The following is a 25,571-nucleotide window of genomic DNA, read 5'->3' on the forward strand; positions in this document are numbered from 1 at the left end:
TTGTGTTGCTTTGTCTAAAGAAATGTGCAACATCTTTACCATAAACTAGTGACTAAGAGAACACATGTTAAAAAATAACCAATATCAACATTTTCAAATGATTATTTTATCAAAATAAAATAGAAGTCAACAAAGTGAAATACAAATAATGGTTTCCTTTTTTCCTCCCTAGATGTGTACTCAAGTTATAATTTGAGGTATGCATTTTATTTATATAAGTATGTAGTCATGAATAAGCTTATTCATATGCCATTGAATACTTTTACTTTTTTTTTTACTATTGCTATGAAAAATTCAGAGGCTTGGTAGTGATATAAACTATTGGCAGACAATAGAAACAATAATATGCGCATTGCAGGGGAAGAAAAATAAGAAAGTGCCCAAGCAAATAAATAGCTTAAGTTGGAAAGTATATCATTATAAAATTCTTTACATCTATTGCATTTCCCACTTGTCTGAAGATAACAATTTACTATTTATAATGGAAATCACATATATTGAGAAGTTTTACATGTATATGATATTGATTATGACTGCTGCTTGATGTATAAATCAACTGATTTTGAAGTCAGTAATCTATGAATAGAAAATCCAAGGTTAACCCTTCTCATTTCGTCACCCATTGTTAGCAATGATTAGTGTGTTTACAGTACACAGTCCCTCCTGCTCCTATACCAGCTGAAGGATACTAAAGCTAAGAACACCGGACACAGATATGCAACCTCCACATAAACTGATGCTATTAATCATTTATTTAAAGCATCTCAAGCACTGAGTGAAGGTTTATGCTATCTCTAAAAGTGAAATGTCACATAGAAAACATGTTAAATTAAAAATCTATAAGGTACTAGACATAAAATATTTATCCACAGCTCTTTCGCTTTTCTCAAATTTTTGAATATCTGCTTATATGAATTAATTTTTACTGATAGCATTTCAAGACAAAAAAGAAACTAAAGAAATTCATCACCATTCCACCCACTCCAGGATAATCCATTATTTACGTTTACCCTATTCTAAAATCTTGATATAGGTAAACAAAAGCATTAGGATAGTCATGTTGCATTAGAGTGAAATATCCTAGTGATTAATTAAGAGCAGCTGTTTAATGCCTCATGCAAAAGATACAAGACTTCTCAGTCACAGTCATAGGGGAGGGGAGGGAGGGGAAAATGGGAGGGAGGGAGGGATGGAAGGATGCAAGGGATGGGATAACCATTGAGGTGTAATATGAATAAATTAATAAAATATATTTTAAAAACTTAACACCGAATATGACGATATTACCATAGCCTTATGCTTTAGTGAACTTTGCAACAATCAGGGACCCATGTGACCTACAGATTAAAGCTTTGAACATTCACTTCTATTGTTACACACACACACACACACACACACACACACGGTATACGTATGTGTATATATAGTACATATACAAGAGAATATCTTTTCTTTTCGTCTGACATGTTTTAAAACAAATGTGAATCTAATAGAAGTAAATAAGTCAGTTAATACAATATGATGTGAGAGGGAAAAAGCTTATGAATAACTTATCACTGAAATTAGACTATCAGTAGTAACCATGATCTATAAGATCCTTTTTATTTCTATGTCATTGGATATGGGATTTCTATTTAAATGCAGCTAAATAGATGTTATTTATGAAGACTAAGTAACATTTTACATCTATATATTCATTTTATTAACAAGTCTCCATAAGATGATTCACATGAAAGAAAAATGCCATATTCAAATTAGGTATTCAATGTCATAATAAAAAGTTATTTAAAACACAGTTGTACTTCCTGGGGATACCACACAGCTAACCCCAAGAATGAAGTTTTATCTACTGATACTAAGTGAATACCAGTGCATATACAAATGAATGCTTAAGTAGTCTAGAAATGGGTATGTGTAGGCATAAAGTTGTTTATATTGTGAAAAATAAATATTGAAAAAGTAGCAAAAATAAATAAAATATTTACATATAAATACCATAGAAAAAGGAAGGAAAATAAAATTTGGCTGAGTATTTAAAATAGACTTCTGTGAACTGTAAAAATTGCTTTATTTTTAAAACCTAAATATATCAATAAAATAACAACCAAATTAAAATAATATAAAATAAAAGTTATAGCTTTAAATTTAAATTGCACTATGCAATGTTATTGCTTTTTAAAAATATCATTCTAAAATAAGACTTACTAAAACTAAAAATTTAATATAGGTGAAAATTATATTTATTGCTATTAAAGGTCAATAATCCACTGAGGTTGAAGTTGTTTTCCTTTATAAAAATGATATGAACCCAAGAATTCATAGTGTTTAATTGAAATAAATGTCTTTTTCCATATTAAAGAAAAACAACATATCAAACGTTTTCTTATAGTTAATGGAAATCAGTTTCTTCAACAACAAACGACCAGGAAGCACATTCAAAAATTTTTTTGAGAAACAATTTAAAATAAAAAATAGATTATATGTATTTTTCATCTTACCATGGCAAGAGCCCTCGATTTCTTCATACCCTGTACTGCAGATACACCTCCCAAGAGGGACGAGCCAGTCTCCATCTGCTCCACAGTAGAGTTTAGGCGTGTCCCGCTCTTCAGCGCTCTTCACGCATGAACCGCGCACTTCAACCAAAGAGGAAGAATCAACCCTTGGGATGGTATCAGGAAACACAGCCAAGTTTCGAACGGTGAAGGGGCATTTTTTGTAGAAAACGCGCACTGAGACTAGGGCAATGCAGGCTCCAATGTCTTGAAAAGCCAAATAAAATCCTTTCCTTTCTATAGGCCCCACCTCACGAATTTCAGTGTTGAGTTTAAGGATGCGATCACCCAAATCCATCTGAGTAAAACTCTCATCAGCAGCAATCGTGTCGATCTTTATATACTGGCTTGGCTTGAATTTTGTCCCATGGGATTCATCCGATTCTATATAATACAGATTAAATGTTTCTTTACACGTTCCCAAGACCCATGGGATGCTGTTACAATCCCTCAGTGTGAACTTCATTTCCACATAAATCTTCTGTGCAGCGTCACGAGAGATCCAGTTAGTACGAAGCCAGTTGTTCTGGTTTGGCTCCATGACGTTGCATACCTGGTATGTATGTATGGGCCTGTTGTGTTCATCCATTTCAGTAATGGCATCCCACTACAAAAAGGAGAAGAATGAAACAATCAGAGATCCATAGCCACTAACAGATATGATTGCTTAATAACGTTTTAGCAAAAATAAATAAATAAATAAAATAAAAAATAAATAAACAGTTAAAACGATGCAATGAAACTGTCCAAAAGCAACAAAGCAGCATTTTCACCATGAGCCTTTGGTTGAGAGGATGGGACCTACTGTTCTGGTATCTTCAATTCCCCACTAATCACATGATCAAAGCAGTTTTAACACCCTCAGTTTCTTCAGTTGTAAAATAGAATAGGTAATGTTTTATGTTTCATAGGGTTGTTTTAAGGTATATGTGTTCTTAAAGTATATCTATAGGAGTAATTATGGAACTGGGAAGAGAGCTGCACAACAACTAAGCCTACACACTGCTCTTGGAGAGGACCCAAGGTTGGTCCTCAACACCAATATCAGGTAGCTCACAACCACCTATGTAGCTCTATTATATAGGGGACCTGACAGCTCTTTCTTGTCTCCATGAACATCTGAATTCTAGTGCATGAATGCACACAGAAACACAAACACATAAACAGAATAAAAATATTTCTTAGCTTACTAAAAGAATTTAAATTAGCATACATTTTCTGAATAAAATCACCAGACCTATGAAAAGTGTTCAGTGGTTTTCCCGTTCTATCCTTGTATGTGATTTGCCACAAAGTGAGATTAACCTGTATGATATTAAAGGATACTATGGTCATTCTGAGATACATACAAATGTCCTCTGTGCTGCCTAGTTATCTGTCAACTTTACACAAGATACAGTCAGTTGGAGGGGAGGAAACCTTAACTTGGAAAATGCCTCCAAAAGATTAGGCTGTAGATAATTTCTTAATTAGTGATTGACAAGGGAGGGCCTGTTCCATTGTGAATTGAAAGCACCAGACCATGCTGTTACATACTGGTTACTACAAGAAAACACACTGAGCAACCAGAGGAAAGGGCAATTTTACTCTGTAATTAACAACTGTTGAGCAAAAAGACCATCAGTCAAAGAGCCAACCAGACTATCATTCCACCAGCACTAACATTTTGTATAGTCTACAGATGCCCTGAGGAGTGGAAAAACAGAACCCTAGAAATGTGACCACAGATGGTGTCTCTGCCTTCATGAGAGCTACTTCCATTTATACTGGACCTGCTGCTATCTGTTAGGGTTACTATTGCTGTGATGAAACACCATGACTAAAAACAACTTGAAGAAGAAAGGGTCTATTTCTCTCACAGTTCCATACAATAGTCCATTATCAAAGGCAGGAAGAATAGGAATTCAAACATTCACGTTATAAGGCCAAATGAAAAGGAAGTGGGACCCAATCTAAGCCTTCCTTCATATGAATAGATTCTGTAAATATTTAGCCACAGCTATATGTCATGTAACAATTTGTCACAATATAATCTAGAATGAGCTCATCAATCTAAAGCAAAAGATACCTGTGTTCAGGGAAGAGAGTTTGGCTTATTTTGGCGTTTGAGGTTAGAATAAAAGAGAGAGTGCCTGTTCCTTACTGTGGTCATTTTATTAGCATTTTTTAACTTCAAGGTATGTATATATTAACTAACAAAGGGATAAATAAAGGACATAGAAATTTTATCTATGAGATATTTTGGCTAAGTAAGAATGAATTATAGTCCAAAGGATTCTTCATCTCAAACACTTCACCATCACCTCAGAGATAGTGACCTTGGAGAAGCTATTTAAATACTGAATCTTTGTTGCTGCCACATCAATCCAACATGGTAAGGCAGATATTTTAAAAACAATAAAGTAATTGTCAAGTTTTAAACTGTCCAAGTAGCAGAAAGAAGTCTCTTAGCTTTCTTTTCTGTTGGCTTTGATTTTTTGATATTTTTCATTCAATGAAGACTGAGCTCAGCTCTAAATGGAACATATTCAGCATAGTCCCTTCCTCCAAGTTTCAGGAATCATTGCCAAAGGGGGGTTGGAAAGACTATAGGATCAGAATTCAGTGGGTGAATGCAAGGAAATAGTGTGCTTTGAACACAGCAGGGCCCCTGAACACATGAGTACACAGTGTCCAGGAAACACTTGCATAAAACCTGTGCAATGTCAAACCAGAACAACTCCAAGCATGGAAATGAGAGTTGAGCAAAAAATTACAGCCTTAGCTGTCATTAGTTAGGTGCTGGGAAGGGAAGGGCAGTTTTCTATATGAGTGTAACACCTGGAAAATCTACTAGCCTCCAATGAAGGATTTAGGCAGCGCAACGTTATAATGGGGTAAAAATGAGAGGCACAAAATTGGGTGGCTAAGAAAGAGGGGGTTATGTGGGAGGAACTGGGTTTTGAAAATAATCAATACATTGTATAAAATTCATATACAAATAGTAAAAATGCTGTCTGGAGTTAGCCAAATAGGTATGTTGAACACCTAAAAGTTATGTGTTTGTTTAAAATTGGAATAACCTGTTTTACCTACTGCATACATAGGGCACAGGGTTAAATTTACCCAGAACATGCATGTTCTTGTTTTAAGGCTTTCTTTCATGTAGGAATATTTTTCCACTAATGATCTCTCCACAGTCCCATTTGAAGTGTGGATTTGCTAGAAGTGATGGGCAATATATAGAACTATGAACAATCGTATGCCTGGAGTTTCCTTTAAAACCATCCATACCCACATATGATGCTTTATTTCCACAATAAACTGAATAAAGTAGGCAAAAAAGCTGAATTCCTTTTAGGCATAAAATGCTTGAACAAGAAAAATAATTCCCAAAGCAACTGGCAGTCGCTAAGGATTCAAAATTGCTTTCTTTCCTCAGAGAATAGAATAAGGCAATCAAGTAGCCTTTCTGGGCAAAAAATGTTCTGATAATATGGAGGGAAATTGACCTACACATTCAAAGTACTAACATGAATTCCTCAAATTTATGATTTTTCATTTTGAAATCTTTAGGACCCAGGAATATAAATATTTACAAGATACAAATTTTAAATTTAAGACAAAAGCAGATAGTCTATTCTGAAAATCAAATAGACTGGTGAAAAGCCAGTTAGAACAATTAATATTTTCCAAGTGAAATCATAAATATTGATGCAAAATAAAAGATCAATTACGGGGACGTCTCACTGCAGATTCACCTAGGCTCTAAACAGCTACAAGGATGACTAGGCTGAGAGAGCAACCAAGGAAAACTATTGCTAAGCTCAAAGCATGCTGTGTACCTGCATTAAAATGGCCCCGTTGGAACATTATAATTAATAATTTTTAAATATCATCAAATGGAAAGCACAAAGGCTAATCACATATCCTATAAATGAAAAGAATATATCTGACATTGTATATGCAAATATAAGGACCAGAGGAGGAAGAAATTTAATAGCATTGGAGAATAACTGAATAGTACTTACAGTAGTTATTGTATCTACTATAGAATCTGTTTACTTTCTTCTCCTTTCTCTGTCCACTAAAATAGTAACTGGTCTGGCCCAGAGGGTCTGAGTATGGGAGAGCTGACCCCAGTGCTCCTCTGTTGTAAGATGGTGTGGGCATGGGAAAGATGCTCGGCCCTTGCCATCTGCGGCAGGCAGGCAGGAGAGCTGGCTCTGACTGAAGTCATGAGAGCTGGAGAGCTGGTCCTGCTCCCTGCCAGTTGCAGCACTTGGGAGAATGGGCCTACAATTTGACTGGGCAGTACAGTAGACCTGGCTTTGGTGGAATGGGTGCACATTAGGACATCAAAGTGGGAGAGCTGGCCAGGCCCCTTGCTGGCTTAAGCTAGCTGAGGCAGTGCTGGAGAGCTCCCCCTAGTGGTGTGAGTGCAGGAGAGCTGGCATGCAGACTAACTGAGCAGCAGTCGGAGCCCAGACACAGCTTTGAGTTGGCCAATCCCAACATCTATGAATTGTTGGAGGATGTGAAGGGGCTGGTCCTGCAGATCCAAAGCTTCATGACACAGGGCAGCAAAAGGATATCTGAAAGGAGTCCCAGTGAGCATCCAGTATTGATGGTGTAGCAGAAGCCAGAGGTTTCCAATGACTCATTGTAATGAACATTTGCAAGTAAAGCTGTTTGGGCAAAATTGTATACCGTGTGACACCCTTAGCTTCCACAGTGAGATTTTTGTTTGTTTGTTTGTTTGTTTTTTATTCTCTTTCAGGGGAAGTTGCAATGGCAGAGGATGGATATGGAGGAACAGGGAGATGAGTGGGATTGAGATGAGTGATATGAAATGCCCAAGGAATTGATAAATAGTTAAAAAGTAACTGGCCACTCTTTTATTTACTTCAATGTTAAAATTATTAAATTTTCAATTTATTTTCACCTTTGTAACAAACTGCAGATATATATTAAAAGAAAAAGTACTACATACAGAAGTTAGTTTTTGTTTTTTCTTTGACCTTTGTTTGTAAGGAAGGAGTAAAAATCAAAGAGACAGATTATAACAAACTATCACTTGAAATGATACATCTCCCCAAAACAAAATACTCCTTTAAATTATCTAGGACAGATTGACAGATAAATAATAAATATACAAATGAGACAGTGAATTATATTTTTCACGGCAGATTGGCATAAGGATACAACAATGGAACAAAGGCAATGATAAAACCATGATTTCTCATTAAGTTCTCGACAACATCTACTCCCAAGTATTTTGTAGTATGTGATCATAATTAATTTTGCTCAAGTAGCCAATGCTAAGTAGAGAAAAGAGCCCTGAGGAAGAAAATCTTCAACTTCATTTTAAGAAAAAGAATGTCTGAGAATGGAGAGAAGCCTTGATTTGTTAAAGTGAGACAGCATCATCTGTCCCAAACATTGTCCTTTGTTTGCAGAAGTCAACTCAACCACAGTCACTGGTGGTACAGAGGCATCTTATTCCATAGTTATGTACTGGTTTAATTCGAGAATTGTATGCATCTAATATTCCCTATCAAAGAAATGCTTCTTAAAGGTTCTTCGTATTCTAATACAATATTTTCCCCAGAACCACTTAAATATTCACTTTGAGTCAATATACTGATATAAACTTAGAAAATTAGTGCCCTGAATTCTGCTGCAAGGCATGTAGTTAATAACATAAATCTGTTTTTGCAGCAAAAATGTGAAGCCTCTGCATTTAAATGATAGCTAGTTTCAGAGAATAAAACAAGAAGCAAAATGTAGCCACTGAAGATGCATTTCTATTTCACTTGAGGCAAACATAAAACTTTTTTATTACAACTACAAAGATATTTAATGAAAAAGGTACAAATTCAGTGGTGTATCTAGAAGACTACAGCTGAGACCAAATTCTATGAATAAATTTATTATTTTTGTGGATTTTTGGTGTCAGTAGGCCTGAGTATTACAGCAGTGAGGACACTGTCTCTTAGTAGTGAATCATTATCCTATTTAAACTCCATCAAATATTCATAAAAATTAAAATTTCTCTATAGAGCCCATCTTCTCTATGCCAAAATCTAAACTTAAGCTTTTTACTTAACCCGTTAATAAAATGTTGCAAGTAGCATGTTATATATAGGATTAATACTTTATGAAAATGGCAAATACTGATATTAATTACCCTGCCTTATATAAAAATATATAAATACCTAAACAGGTTTCATAAGACTTCCCAGGAAGCATAGAACAAATTATATTTATATTGTACCTTATTTTTCAGATACACGCTAAATACACACTAAATTAACAATCTTCTGATTGTTTCTAATAATCAAACTCTGACAATGTGCTGGGTCAAGAATCCAAATGCAACACATGACTGAGAAATATGTAATCTTAAGCTTTCTCTTAAGGTACTGATATTATTTTTTAAGATAACAGGATGATGATTGATCCCAGCTCAAAGGACTTAGCTCAAGCCTGGACTTGTCAGGTTACACACTGGGCATTACATTAGAACATAAGACTTTTTGTATACAAATCCAGGCTTAGAACTCTGCCTCGGAATTTATTTTTGCATACATGTGGAGTGAAGAAAGGAGGAAGTGGTATTCAGAAACACATTTCTTCATCATCTGAGTGCACTAAGCAAGTGTTCTGATATCTAGGAAGTTAAGTAGATATTCCTTTCTAGAGAGTTACTTTAACTTAGAAGGACTATTATAGATCCAGCTGGATCATCTATCTTAGCAGTAAAGGCTTATGAAGTTCATAGCTCAGATTGATTAACTTTCCATTTTAACTAAAAATGCTTGTGGTTTAAGTATAGCAAATTATGAATTTTTAATTCTTGCAAACATCAAATGTGAAGTAAATGAATATTCAAAGTATTCATGTTAATGCAAGTGGAGACATAAATCCTCTTGTGGATATGATATTTCCTACCCACTGCAGAAGAAAATGACTAATGAAAAAAGCATTTAAGAGTTTTAAACACTGTGGATGTCTGGCAATGTAGGTCGTTGTGAGACCCTCTTCTGGTATGCATAAGACCATGGGCCAGTCCTTAGTGCCCACCAACTTTAAAAAGTTAAAATGCTAGTTATCTCTATCCTAGATTGCAAAATAAAGGCCTTTTGATAGAAGTACATCAGAAACCTACTACTGTAGAAGCTTTCTAAATTATACACATATAAAAATAGTTTAACTTATATGGAGTTACCCTATAAGAGGTGGACAATGTCTCCAACTTGATATAACAGGCTGGGGAATAAAAGCTCCAGTGCCAAGAGTCAAATACGTCTTTAGTAATTGTTGGCCAGTGTCCTTTGCTTTTAGTTACTCTCTAGATTTCAATGGTAAGATTCTGATTTGGAAGACTCCAGTTCCTAGAGCCATAGACCATGAAGCTGGTCCTGAACTGCAAACATCATCAGCATTGGCTAGATTTCATAGTGGTAGAGGGTATCATACACTCTACTAGAGAAAAAAAAGTATCCACGAGGTTTACTCAGCTGGGATCCTGAGAAGTACAATAGTGGCTGGTAAGATATACTCAGTGATTCAATAGAGGAACAAATGCTCCGCGAATAACCAAACATCTTCTGATTAGATTAAAGGCCTGCTCCGCAAGATAAAGGCCAAGCCTGACACCACAGTAAGGGCTGGATAACAGTCTGAGAGAATGACTCAGGGGAGAAAGTAAACCGACTTCTAGTGACTTATCCCTATACCCACAGACTAGTGCATCTCTCAACCTTCCTCTGAGACCTACTTCTTGCAGTAGATGACAACCAAATCCAAGACTCACTGCTGATCAGCGACAGAGAGTAGAGGGACACAGACACCGCAGGCCTAAATCAGACACAAGATTTCCTACAAGGCTCAGAAATTAACCCACAAGAGGAATGAGAAAGATTGGAAGCACAAGAGGCAGTGAAGGACTACAAAGTCACAGTGTTTTCTGGACACAGCAACATATGGACTCACAACAGTTGGGGCAACATGCATAATACCTGTGCCAACTCAATCAAGATATCAAAACCAGTGTGGAAGGTGGAAGCTGTCTACCTATAGCTGAGGAGTTTTTGCCAACTTATTGCTTTGAGAGAGGGAGTCCATTCCTTTAAATATATGACTCTTGATAGGTTTACTGTTGCACAGTAAGCCTCACAATCAAAAGTATTGGGGCAGCAAAAACTGGACTTGATGGGTAATAAATAATAAATAAATAAAGCAAACAAAGTTGGGTGGGAAGGGAGGTGGTAGAATGGATGGATCAGATGGAAAATGGAGAAGAGGGCAGGTGAATATGAACAAAATGTATTTTATAAAGTTCTAAAAGAATTAATCAAAACCATATTTTTGAAAAGAAGAAAGGATCATTACTGTTGAATTGGCCTGGTAAATACAGAGCAATGCACCTTTTTAAACATCACTTATTGTGTGTAAGGTGCACATGTATGTGGATGTGTGTGCGCTGGTGACATGGGACATGTGTACATCCCAGAAGACAGTTTGCTGGAATTGGTTCTTCCAAAAATTGTATGTTGCAGAGATAAAAAGCTAGATAATCAATCTTTTTTTGTTTTTTAAATACATTTTATTAATTTATTCATATTACATCTCATTTGTTATCCCATTCCTTGTATCCTCCCATTCTTTCCCCCCTCCCTCCCATTTTCCCTTTACTCCCCTCCCCTAATGAGCCATGTTAAGGGCACTAGATCAATGCGTCTTGCATTGTTAACAGTGAAGTTACTGTGTGATACAACATGTGACGGTTGTGAATCATCAGTATAATCAGGACACTCATTCTCTCGGTCTCTCTGTCTCTGTCTGTCTGTCTGTCTGTCTGTCTGTCTGTCTGTCTGTCTGTCTGTCTCTCTCTCTCTCTCTCTCTCTCTCTCTCTCTCTCTCTCTCTCTCTCTCTCTCTCTGTAGACCAGGCTGGCCTCAAACTCACAGATCTGCCTGCCTCTGCCTCCATGAGTGCTGGAATTCCAGGTGTGAGTCACCATGCCTGGCTGTATAGTACTCCTGAGAAGAGTTTTTCTTTATTTTATGGGCCTATAATATATAAAATAAATTTGCAAATACTGCTCTAGGGTAAAAGAATGATTTTCGTCATATCTTCTTGGGCTACTTTCTAGTTCATAATTATTGCTTTAATCATACACAACTACTTGATTTTCACTTTTTTTTAAAATGCTTTAGAACGCAACTCAATTAAACTTATTAATTAATTTAGGACCACAGTTTAATCAGAATTTTTCTTATTGAACAATAGCTTGCTTCATATCAGAATTCTGCAAATGAAAATATATCTCTACTTCAATGACTTCAAACAATTTTAATTTGTACTTTATTTATAGCTGGGCTGTTTGAAAATTGAAAAATAGTGGCCTCATGTGTTTCTGGTTTGAGAATTTTCAATCAATTTAATTAGCACATTTGTTAATTGGCAGTTTTATTTTTCATATGTTTAATTTTCAATGTTCTTTGTAAATTTTGGATATTATCCCAGTGTCTGAAGTACAGCTGACAAGGCATGGAAATACTTGTCCATAAATTTTGACTGCTGCCCTACTGCCAATAGTAAGAAATTGGAATCATCCTAGATGTCTGTCAACAGGTGTTTTTTTTTTTTATGTCTTTAAAAATTAAAATTATTTAATTTTCAGGAAAAGACAGGAGCAGGGTAGTAGTAAGGTGACCCAAACTCAGAAAGAAAAGAAACCATCTGTTCTTTTTCATATGTAGATCCTAGCTTTGGCTGTGTACATGGATACATAGAAAGGAAGCCAAGAAAGGGTAAAATGAGATGCTGAAGAAGAGGTGGCCAAGATTATATGTGTCTTGGAAGTGGAAAGGAGACTAGAGGAGGTTACTAAGGGAGAAGAGGAGAGAAGCAGAGTAGAAGAAAATAAGCAAGAGAAAACTGTAAAATACATTTGCTCAGAAAAAGCCATGATGCTATTTAATGCCTTGTATACCCCATTAAATATATCTCACTGCATTCTGCAGAGTGCTTCATAGGACTCTGAGTACAGAAGTGAGAAGCCCTACTATGCATCATGTAGGGCTTAAGGTCATATTGGAATCATAAATCTTTTTGCTTGTAAAAAACTATATTGAACCATTAAGCTACTTTTATGCTTAAGTTCTTCATAAGATAACTACATATTGCCATATGTACTTCTTATTAATACAAGATTCTAAAGTGGCAGTTTAATGAAAAATTATCAATAAATATTTTAAAATACTTATTTCTATATTTGCTAATATTAGTTTTTTACATGAAAGTATATCATATAAATACAATTTAACATTTATAATTAGATCCAATAATAATATATTCCATATTTTCTAAGTAAGCAAATACTTATATTTACATATATATTTACATATACTTTCATAGTGAATAAGTTTACTTTCAAAGCTTGGATTACTTTTAATATGTTCTTAAGTTATAATTTAAACTAAAAGCAGCAATTTATAGAAAGTAAATGGGTATATGTGTTAGAAAATACAAACTCAGCAAAGTGCAATATAGAATAACTTGAAAATGAGTCTCTAGAGGAGAAAATGTTAAGCATTTAAATGAGTTATATGAAAAGGCTTATAACAAAAGATACATATGATTTAGCAAATACCAATTGCTATCAAGAAGATCTCTAGATTATTAAATAAACAAACTCTTATGTAGTCTACTTACCTGCAGAATCCTGCCTTTCCAAAGATTTTCTTAAAGAACATCTTATTTTTCTTTTGAGAATATATGACACAATTTCTCTGTTTCTAAAATTGACTCCACCATGCTCATGTAACCTAATGTTTTTGCAAGCCAAGAATCGCACACAATTAAAACCCACCCACATATATATTGTTACACAGTTACATCTTGATAATAGAGTAATGACTGAAAACATGTTTAAAATGTTTAAAGTGATTGGAATTTCCAAATAAATAGTGTTGATGCATTATAAGGGGCAACAAATAAGAAACATGACAACATTGAACATTAAGATGGCACTGAAGATGCTTATCTATAAATGCTGTGCCTTAGTTTTGTTTTTGTTTTCTGTTGCAGTGATACATGATTCTCAAAGAAGAAATTTAGAAGGATAACAGGTTACTAAGAAAAGACTTGATACCCTATGAGCGTATACAGGGGGAGGAGGTCCCCCTCAGGAACAGTCATAGAGGAGGGGAATAAGGGGAAAATGGGAGGGAGGGAAGAATGGGAGGATACAAGGGATGGGATAACCATTGAGATGTAACAAGAATAAATTAATAATAATAAAAAAAAGAAAAACAAAAAAAGAAGACAACTATTTTCCTTAGGTTGTTATTCAGAGGTTATGATCCATCACTGAGAAGAAGTAATAATGTCAAGAGCTCAAGACATTTGGCCATAATGCATCTATAGTTATGAAGCAGAAGGAAATGAATTGATACTAGCTAGTACTGGGCTTGCTTTCGCATACTACTGAATTCAGGATCCTATAGACCCTTAGAAGTATAACATGACATGATTTCTCAAATAAGGGATAATATTTAATTTTTATGTTTCTTCTTCATGTTTTTTTAAATTTTTTATTAATTTATTCATGTTACATCTCAATGGTTATCCCATCCCTTGTATCCTCCCATTCTTCCCTCCCTCCCATTTTCCCCTTATTCCCCTCCCCTATGACTGTTCCTGAGGGGGATTTCCTCCCCCTGACTGTCTTCTTCATGTTTTATTTATCAAATGTTGACAAAATTTATGCTTAAACACAATATACAGTCTATATTCCATACATAGGCATACAACTTTTAACAATGCAATTTTCATGCACAGAAACTTAAAACAGTTCCACAATTCTAGGAACCTCATATAATTATTGTCATATACTTATATTAATTCATATTGTAAAATTAAAGTTAGGAGCCTGGAGAGATGGCTCAGTGGTTAAGAGCACTGGTTTCTCTTCCAGAGGACCCAGGTTCAATCCTCAGCACCCACATAACAGCTCACACCTGTCTGTACCTCCAGTTCTGACACCCCTCACACAGACAAACATGCAGGCAAATCTTGAATGAACATAAAATAAGAAGAAATTATGTATTTCTAAAATAATTTAAAATGTAGTCATAAATCATGTCTTAAATTATCATAGTAATTGCATCCAGGTAGCACAGGACCTAACCAAACATATGCCTTTCACTAAACATTAAAAAAACATACATCTCTTATGTATACCAATAACTCACTTACTGAAGCTCCAGAAGCTTCTTTGTATATGTTACTTTGTGGTGCTTGTAGTGGACTCTTTGACCCTACAGTTCTCTTTTGCTAGAAGGTTCCCTATATTGATCCATAAGTACTTTGTGAAAAAGAAAACCTAGACTGTCACTGAGCAGTCTATACCCACACTTGAGTAAGTTTATTAATTATCTGTGTCTTTTATTTGTGAGGCCCACACACATGGCGCTGAGTGTCTTACTCTCTTTTCAGAGTAATAGCAATGTTACCTAAGCCCATGCTTAAGTGCATATGATAATGTCTTTCTTAAACTCCAACTCTGGTTTATAAAAATGAAAACAGTTTAATGTGTTACTAGGGTTGATAATGCTGATGAAAAAATTTTAATAATCAAAATAAGTCCTAAATACAATGTCATTTGTAGAAACCAAATTAACACATACAGAAAGCCATTCATGATGCCTAAGGACATATACACATTATAGATAGCACAATTACAATAGAAGAGTTGACTATGATGAATGAAATGGACTGTGGAGGTGGAGAGAGAGAAGGATGGAGTGAGAGACAGGCAGAGAGAGAGAGAGAGAGAGAGAGAGAGAGAGAGAGAGAGAGAGAGAGAGACAGAGAGAGAGAGAGAGAGAAAGGTGATGATAAGGAGACACACTGGGCAGAAAACCAGTACTAAGAGATAATGTAAACATTACTTTTAGCCTCAGTGGTTACCTTTCTTCCAAATTTGGGAAGTCTAACAGGGTCCTCTGAATTAAACAATAAAAAAAAATCACCTTAGGTATTTGAAGACATGGAGAAAAGCTCTGAAAAGATCAATTTTTATTCTATTTAGGAAATTAGGGTATAGAGTTATACTACTTTTGGGACATGATTGTAATATATTATCTGAAGCCAGTGTTCATATGCTCCTAATTATCAGAGATATTTTTATCTATATATTTTATCTATATATTTTATCTAAACATATAGAAACAATCACATGTAAGTGATAGAATCTTACCTAGAATTTGGTTTTGTTTATCTGTTGTATTTATGAGTCCTGTAACTGTTTCACAAGTGTTTTAAATAGCCTTTGATACAAGAAAATTAAAATTCTTGTATAGAATTGGTTTAAAATAAAGAAGAAAGACTAGGGAGAGTTTGGGAACATAAATTCCAGAAATAGGTGTGATGTATTTGTAGGAGACTGAAGTTTATCCCAGAGTGGGTGGAGATCTAATTTAGCTACTGTGAAATTTGTCTATTGTTTCTCTGTGTTGGGATGTTGAATTAATGAAGATTTACTAGAGCGTTGCTTACCACAAAAGGATTTTATTTCCTTAATTTTACTCCTTCTCAAACACATGTTGGCTAGAAAAGTACTCAGCCATGCATCTTCCTTCTTTTTCATTTTTTTTTTTCTGTACTTAAGTAACCTCTGCTGCTTTGTCATTGGCAAGTCATTACCGTGAATGACTAAATGCCAAAAAGCTGTTACAGGGTACACAGTGGTCACCCAATAAGTACAGCAGACTGGAAATTAGAGGCAGGGACAAAAAGCTGCCTCTGATAAAAAGCTGTTTCTTCTCGAAAGGAGAATAAGCTTTAGCTGAAACAAGATATTCAAGTCTAATGGAGATGGTGAAAGTTTTCTGTGACTCATTACAAGGAGTGTGGTGCCCAGAGCGGCCAAAGAAGGAATGGGCCTGGAGCTGGAGTTACACCTGGTCGTGTGTGAGCTGGAAGCCAAACTCAGGTCCTCTGGAGGGGCAGCATCCACTTTGAATCTCCATCCTCATCTCAAGATTATTAAAATTAGTGTATTTATCGTCAGTACATTTTATCCTGACGGAAGCTTAATACACAAAACAGAGAGAGTCCTAAATCAAAGCACTTTTTATGTCCTTTTTTGGTGGAAGCACAAGAGAAGAATATTTATCATTTGAGAAACATTTGCTCTAGTTCTGCACTCTACATATTATATTCCTAGATTTGGATATTGGGAGATGTTACTGGTTTATTAATAGACAACAGAGTCTTACATGATACTTGCATATACATTACAGTAAGCTCAGAGGAGGACAATGGATGTCAACTAAAGGACTAAAGATATTCCAAGACAACATAATTTTTCTCTGGAAATGAAACACTCTATCTGTTCCACAATTCCTGAAGTTCTAACCACTTAATTAGCCTCTGAAGTATAGCTAACATAGAAGGGGGTTATTTCTGTGAAGTTTATCTCACAAGAGAAAGCCAAGACTATTTTACATCCTAATGTGACTTTTGGAATTCTTCACTTGCCTCTTGCCTTGAACTTTTCAAAATACTCCAATACCAGCTTTGTATGTGATGGTTGTCTCCAAAGCTCTCAAAGATGGGCTTATTTGTGAGTGAGACAGGTCAGTAGTAAGGAATTAATATACCACAAAATTCATGGAATTTAGTGCATAAGACATGCTTCAAGCTGGCTGTGGTGGCACATGCCTTTAATCCCAGCACCGGGGAGGCAGAAGCAGGGGGATTTCTGAGTTTGAGTAAAGGCCAGCCTGGTCTACAAAGCAACGCCAGGATAGCCATGACTAAACAGAGAAGCCCTGTCTCATATTAAAAAAAAAAAAAAAAAAAAAAAAAAAAAAGGAAAGAAAGAAAGAAAAGAAAAAAAAAGAAAAAAGAAAAAAGGCATGCTTCAAGCCATTTCCTTGAGTATTCCAGGAGGATTAGCTCCAATTATTTATGGAATTAATTAGCTTAATAAAGCATTCTTCATTATTGCCATTCTCTTTTCCATTACTTTCTCTTCCTTGGAAATGCCTCTTACTCATCCTAATATCTCATTCCACTCCAACACCTGCCTCAGAACAGAACTTGGAGGCCATAGAATCAAGAAAATAGGTGTTTAACAATTATAGTAGCCAATAGTGTCGAACTGGTCACTGCAAAACCTGAAGATGTTGCTGCCTGTGGTAAATAAAAATGAAACTCTCTAGTGTATAAAGTATCTCGATTTCCTTCTTCCCTGTGAATTTCTTTGTTATAGAAGTGGCATGGGGACACTCAATGATATATCTCGGACTGGAGACTGTTTCACTTCAATAGTGAAAGAGGGATTATAATGGCAGTGGTGACACTGCAGCATGGTCAACACACTGAAGGAAGAGAAATGGAATAGTTAACTCAGCCAACATCCTGCTCACAGCATAGCCTGAAATAGAATGCTTTAATAGTAGAGTTTATAAAGGTACTAATTTTGAATTTTCTAAAAGTAGGTCAGAATGCAAAATAAGATCCAAACATGGTTGTGCAGTGAGTCGTACTAAAGAGAAGGATGAACTTGCCATCACAGTGTATCCTCTACATTTAAGTCAGGAATGGACAGGCGACAATTTATGTTTGTAGACTAAACATTATGGATGGAAGTATTTGAGATTCAACTCTCCATATTTTCATAAATCCTCTGGGTCTAAAAAAATGGCTCCCTTGTTCTTGAACTGGGTGAATACATTCCCTTTACTTTGAGACACTAGCAGACACTGTTTCCTATCAGAATCTTGGTAAAATGAAACCTGACTCCTCCAAGCTGACCCTTTTAAGATTTAAGGTCTTTATCCATTCTTCGACTAAGGGACGTCTAGGTTGTTTCCAGTTTCTGGCTATTATGAATAAAGTTTCTATGAACATAGTTGAGCAAATGTCCTTGTTGTGTGGCACATCTTTTGGCTATATGCCCAGGGGTGGAATAGCTGGGTCTTGAGGTAGCACTGTCTCTAATTTTCTGAGAAAACACCAGATTTATTTCTAAAGTGGTTGTACAAGTTTGCACTCCTAACTTCTCTTTCTCTAAATTCTTGCCACCATGTGCTGTCACTTGAGTGTTGGAATTAGCAATTCTGACGAGTGTAGAGTGTAAGGTGGAATATCTGAGTTGTTTTGAATGCCTCTCCCTGATGACTAGGGGCATTGAGCATTTCCTTAAGTGTTTCTTGGACATTTGATATTCCTCTGTTGATAATTCTCTGTTTCATTCTGTTCCTCTCTTTTTGAATTGGATTATTTGGTTTGGTGGAGTTTAATTTCTTTAATTCTTTACATATTATGGATATTAGCCCTCTGTCAGATGTAGGGAATACATTTACACAATGGAATACTACTCAGCTGTTATAAAAAAAGGAAATCTTGAAATTTGTAACAAATAAATGGAACTAGAAATAATAATCCTGAGTGAGCTAACCCAGATCAAGAAAGACATGAATGATATACATTCACTTATGAGCAGATATTAGCCACATAATACAGGATAACCACACTACAACATACAGATCTAAATAAGCTAAATAACAAAGAGGACCCTGGAGAATGCTTAATTCTCATTCAGAAGGGCACACAGAGTAGACCCTAGAAGTGGCTGAAGAAAAAGAACATGTCAGGAGCCTACTATAGAGGTCCTCTAAAAGACTCCACATAGTGGGGGATCAAAACAGATGCCTCAGGCTTACAGCCAAAGTTTGGGGTAGAACACAATGAGGCTTATGAAACAGCTTGGGGAAAGAAGGACCTAGAGGGGAGAGAAGATCCACAAGGAGACTACTGGAGCCAACAAATCTTGGCTGGAGAGGGGGTTCTGCAGAGACTGATGCACCAACCAAAGATATGCATGGTGAGGACCTAGACCCCCTGCTCAGATGTAGTCCATAGGCAGCACAGTCTCCTTGTGGGTCCCATAATATGGGGACTAGGGGTTACTCTAACATGGACTCTGGTGCCCAGTCATTGATCGCTTCCCCCTGGAGGGGTGGCCTTGCAGGCAGTCCAGATGAGATGTGATAGGCTGAGGTCAGATGATAGGGGAGGAGGGCTTCCTCTTTCTGAGGACTAGGGGGGAGGGAAAAGGAATGAAGGAGAGAGGATGGGACTGGGAGCATACCAGGGAGAGGGCTACAATCAGGATGTAAAATAAACAAATTAAAAAATGTAAAAAGATTTATTTATTTTTTATTAATTTATTCTTGTTACATCTCAATGGTTATCCCATCCCTTGTGTCCTCCCATTCTTCCCTCCCTCCCATTTTTCCCTTATTCCCCTCCCCTGTGACTGTTCCTGAGGGGGATTTCCTCCCCCTGTATATGCTCATAGAGTATCAAGTCTCTTCTTGGTAACCTGCTATCCTTCCTCTGTGTAAAAAGATTTAAGGTCAACAGCTTGTGAAAATTTCAGTGTAGTCCAATTATAGAGTCACTCTTCTTCATTGAGACGACAAGGGGTTATTCACTAAAAGAAATGTGAAAAAAATGACTAACATGTCCAAGTAAGAAGTGTGAACTTGGGCCTGGAAAGGTTCTTTATACTGTGGACAACAGAGGAGCAAATATAGTCCCACAGGAGCAAGCTGATTAGCATCAGGGCATTTTACAATGACTGGAATTTACTGGCAGCTGAAAATGCCATGGTATGTTGTTAGTATGTTCACTGAGGTACATAGTTGAGAGCATGATCTAAACTCAAAGGGTAGAAAGTCTTTAAATGGAATTTTGATGACAAAATCCAAAGTATAAAAGAGGTAAGTATGACACTGGTGAGTCTATTTCCTATGTCCTTATAGTTATCTAAAGATAAAACCTTCTGCAAACAAAATCGTTACAAGAACAAAACACACAATGATACATAATTATTATTATTTATCATATTTATTGAATGAGTAAAAACAATAAAGGCTTCATAAACAATATTATCTTATATATTCAGAAAAGTTCAATGAGATAATATTCATATTTTTATATTTAAAGAGATTGAGTCATATGCAAGACGAGTCACAGTTCTCAATGTCAGAGAACTGGCAGATAAACTAAAATTCAGAAATCTTAAAGGAACTCCTGGCAACACCCATCCTACCTCAAAGAAGATGATTAGCATCAAAGAACCTCCTTATAGAGAGGGCTTCAAAAATGGCAAGCAAGCCACTGGTCAAAAGGTCCTCATTTCCACCACAGACAGAATTATGTCTTAAAAAAGGACAAGCTTGGATGTAGGCAAAGTTGATGACCAAACTCTGCCAAGATAGAGTAAACAAGTCCTCAACAGTTCCTGCCTCACAAATAACTCTGTCAGATATAATAAGCCAGAAAGCTGAAAAAGATACTCCAATGTTATAGAGAGTGTTGGGTGACTATTCAGGTAGAAAACTGTCTATGTCATCTTTTCATTTGGAAATCTACTAACCTGTACTCCCGGCATACTCAGATAATCAAATTTACTCCTTCTCAAGTCTCTGAGGGAGTTGAAGTCCAGGTAGCTTAGTTTACAATGAAGCTTAGTTGTTTAGGGGTTAAGATGTGTTTAGGGCTAGATAGGTGTCCTAAGTTGATGACGACAATATATGACAGAGATTGACTTACATTCAGAAATTTAGATGCACTAAGATAGGAAAGATGTCTTCTTCAAGCTGTCAAATACACATAGTCAAAACACTAAGAATGTAACATTTATATAATTCCTGATTGTGTCACAATTCTTCTTGATATAGGTAATCTATTGTATATATGTGTAATAATATAAATGTATATGTACAAAAATAAAATAATTTTTAAAAATTTTTAAAAAGAACACATGGTAGAAGTGCTCAAGGAAAGAATATAATATCTACTGAGTAACTGAGTCAGATTACCCAGAAACACTAAAAACAAACAACAAATCTACAAACTAAACTGTTGAAACTATTGAAATCTTCTTAATGTTAACCTTGGAGGTATAATTGTAGTACATATTCTATAGCTTTTTTTTGTGGTCGAAAAGCTTAGTTTTAGGGGGAGAGTTAATTTATATGCCATTAGGACACTTCTCTGTACTTAAATCAGCAAAGCTAAATGATTATTTTTCTAATACTCTTATTTTATTAACTACTAAGAAGTAAATTAAGATTGGTATTTTCTCCCAGGGATGATATTATTTTTCAGTCCCATCAGAAACACAATGATTAGTGGTTACTGAAATTTAATAACTTCCATTGTACTTTTCTGTCACACGGGTCTCTTAGTCTCTGGTCTCTGTTTCAATTGCAAATTCTGTCTATTGAAAAATAGTATGTTACTGAAAGTGAGTAAAGCTTGTTTATCATAGGTGAAAAGAATTTTAGTTATTAAAGCCCACATTTTATATATTTAGTTTGCATTTCAAAGATAACTTGGGAAGCGCTGCAATTAATACTGTAATGTCTTTAATTATTAGACATGACCAACACATAATTTTCCTCCTTGTTAGATCAGATGAATCCTTTGCAACTGTACAGATTTCTCTCTGCTCAGTATGCTTTGCTTTCATCTCCCAATACCACTGAGTTATTGCTATCCAAGTCCTATTCAGTTCCTGTGAATAGTCACTCATGCTTAACAGTATCCGAGTCACTCTCCAAAGTATTCCTGCTGTGTTAAATATACTCTAGTGAAATTTGTATTTTACTTCATCCAATTTATATATTTTTTTCACATAACCGTGGTTCTGATTGTTTAAACCTGTTGTCTTCATTAGGGCTTCTATTGATGTGATGAAATACCATGGCCACAGACAAGTTGATGAGGAAAAAGCTTATGTTAGTTTGTGGGTCTGTTTCACAGCCCATTACTGAGGGAAGTTGAAGCAGAAAGTAAAAAAGGCAGAGGACCTGGAGGCAAGGGCCAATGCAGAGACTGTGTAGAAATGCTATGGATTGTCTTACTCCCATCATTTGCTCAGCTAGCTTTTCCATAGCACCCAGGACCATCTGCTTAGGGCTGACACCACCCATTGTGGGCTGGACCTCCCATCTCAAACCATTAAACAAGACAATCCCTGTCTTCACACATCCAGACTTACTCACAGGGCAACCTTACCTAAGCATTTTCTCAAGTGTAATTGCTTCTCCTCAAATAACTCTAGCTTGTGTCAAGTTGACATAAGACTAGTCCTCACAACTGTTATTGCCTCTCCTGTGCTATAGTTTGTGTATATGGACAAAGAGTCTGAACTTTTAACAAAATTTTATCTTAAGGCCTTCCTGAAGGAGAAGAGGCCAGTATACACTCTTCAAGGAATTCTCAACACTGTAATAAACTGTTGACATGCATTTATTATCTGTATTTCAAAATCCTAACATTCAATTACAAGGAGTGAAAATGCAGACAGCATCTGTTAATTTTCCTCTTATAACTTAAAACATCTGATAGCTGGGTTCCAGCTTTTGGGGTAAACATATCATTTGTTTCCAATTCAAACACATAATTTAGAACTTGTTTAGTCAGTTATGTGGGTCATGACTGCAGAGTGTTCTCAAACTTTTTAATTGACTCATCAGATGTAGTTAACGTGACCTCCGCACTCCTTCCCTGCAGTCTCTCCATAACCTTGAGGAGAAGAGAACGTGGAGGGAAGACTTCTTTCTAATTACTATCCTCAGCCACTTCTCTCTGTGTGTGGATTCATTATTTCTTGGGAGGGATACTTGTGAAAAGATTCATACTTAACTGAATAAGGTTTGAAGGCTTCTTTTCATGTTCCTTTTACACCCTGGGACGCCTTCAATTTCTCAACCTTTGGCACTGACCTGATGAGACATTAGCTATGGAATGAAGAGGGCACAGGCTCATGTATCTCATGCCTACTGAATACTGATTCCTACAACTGATAAAGGGATCCATTTTACACATTTTATCCCTTCCAGCTACTAGAAAATGATTCCTCTGCTGATAATGTCAAAGCATTTTAAATACCATATAACAATAGTTTGTATTTGTGCCTGCTTGTGAGTAACACTCTTCAATTGACAACTCTTTTAATTAAAATGCATTCATCTGAAAAGTTATTAGCATAATGCATGTGGAAGTGGAAAATATTGGACTTACTGACATGGATAATAAAATGATATTTTGTTCAGTATGTGAGCTTGTTAAATCATTGAGTATCATTTTTGAAGTCAAAATAAAAAAAACTTTATAATGAATAAGTATCAACTTGAACTTTTATATTTAAAATGATGGGTTTTTTTGACACATGTCCCTGTACCCATGAGGATTTTGTTTGTTTGTTTGTTTGTCATTAAAAGAAGGCTATTAGAAGGGGTAAGGAAACACGTGTACATACAGTAAGCACACTGAGAGAAAGACCTTCCAAAAATGCAATGGGTGTGGGTCGAGTCCAAGCCCAATCATATGCTTTTAAAGTTTATATATTTCTCTTTGTAACTTAGACACTTAGTGAAAATAAAGAAGTATCTATGAGTACAGGCACAATGGAACACAGTCATTGTTAGTGAAAATTAATTATATACTGATAACTGTTCTTATGTTTCTTGGGAAGATACGTATTACTGAACACTCAATATCCCTTGCATAGGAGGAGAAATAGCATAAACAGCATGAACATATGGTAGAATCAATTCACATATACAAACAAAACTTAACATCGACATACAAATCTCAATAAATGTGAGCCAGCCGTGAGTAGCCAAGACAATAAAGATTTATAGAATCCATTGTTTTGGAGGATAGCCCATCAATATATATCATCATCACAACTTGTATAGTTTTCGAGACAGTATTTCTAATACTAAAAATTTTTCCATAAAATACATACCAAAAATTCACTTAAATGTGTTTCCAATAGCTAAAAAATATTGAGACAAATGAAATATAAGCACTAGAAGAATAGGAGTTCTGGCTTATTTATATTTATAATTATATCATAGATGTTAATAATGCTCATTATTGTTAAATTTCATAATTTCCATTTAATAAATATTTATTTAGAAGCTGTTTCCTGCCAAACATTATTCTTGGAAAAAAAGTACATATCAGTGTAAATGTTAATATAAGACAAATTTCAGAGTTTGTGAGGTTTTAAAATTTTAGGTCATGTATAGAGAAAGAAACAAAAAAAAAAAGGAAAAAATTGAGTATTAAAAGTTCTACAGAAAAAAATGGAGTAAGAAGAGAGTGAGTGAGCAGGGTGGTGTACTATTAGATAACAGAGAACACTTCTCTGATGCACTGATACTTGAAACCTGACTGAAGTGAAAGCCAATGAGAAATGTGAAGAACTTGAAAGGAAGAGAAAATGGTATGATCAAAGGGCACAAGTTAAGAGCAAGCCGAGTTTATTTAAGAAACTGTAAGGGGCCAGTGTGACTACAGCTCAGCTTAAAGGGTGGGAGTGGTGAGCAGTAATTCAAAGAGATGGGTGGGGAAGATCTCTAGGGTACAAAAAGGATATTGGCTTTTGTTATTTGAAGGTAATCATGGCAGGGCTTTGTCATAAAAAAAAATCAGAAGATCTTACTGACATTTTTAATAGATCATTCTAGCTGATGACTGGGTTATGGGCAGAAGGAAGCAAATGAGCAAACAATGCCAGTTAAAATAATCCTAAAAGGCGAAAAGACATAGAACCTGCATTAGAATAGCTGCGTGACGGCTACTCACTCTATACCCATCTCAAAACATATACAATGAGTCACAATGGTCCTAGGCCCACAACACCCAGTGCCTTCTAACTGCTAGAATATGACTCTTGAGTTCCAGAAACGCATGGCTCCAGCATCCTGACCCCACCTTGCCTGGAGCAAATCCTGTACACCAGGGACAGGTCTCAGCCTCTGATCCATGCCTCCACTGGTCCCCCTTTGGAGGCCAAATGGACAGTAGGAGCATACAGGGTCCCTGTTCCAATTTGGCTGCATCCAGTGGAGTCAGTACTAAGAGCACAGTGTCTGCAGGGCAAGCAAGTCACTATGCTGCTGACTCAAAAGTGCCAGCATCTAT

At 35.9% G+C, this 25,571-nt stretch overlaps 1 protein-coding gene across 1 annotated transcript in view; it reads right to left on the bottom strand.

The window, feature by feature from the left end:
- The window catches only part of LOC127192792 (ephrin type-A receptor 6), an 877,103-nt gene that overhangs the window by 719,003 nt on the left and 132,529 nt on the right, over positions 1 to 25,571 (bottom strand). The window contains exon 3 of the mRNA XM_051150102.1: positions 2,499 to 3,162. Within this exon, the coding sequence (XP_051006059.1) occupies positions 2,499 to 3,162 (664 nt within the window). The remainder of the gene's footprint in view (positions 1 to 2,498; positions 3,163 to 25,571) is intronic.

Source organism: Acomys russatus, chromosome 8 (assembly GCF_903995435.1).
Source record: "Acomys russatus chromosome 8, mAcoRus1.1, whole genome shotgun sequence".
Taxonomy (NCBI): domain Eukaryota; kingdom Metazoa; phylum Chordata; class Mammalia; order Rodentia; family Muridae; genus Acomys; species Acomys russatus.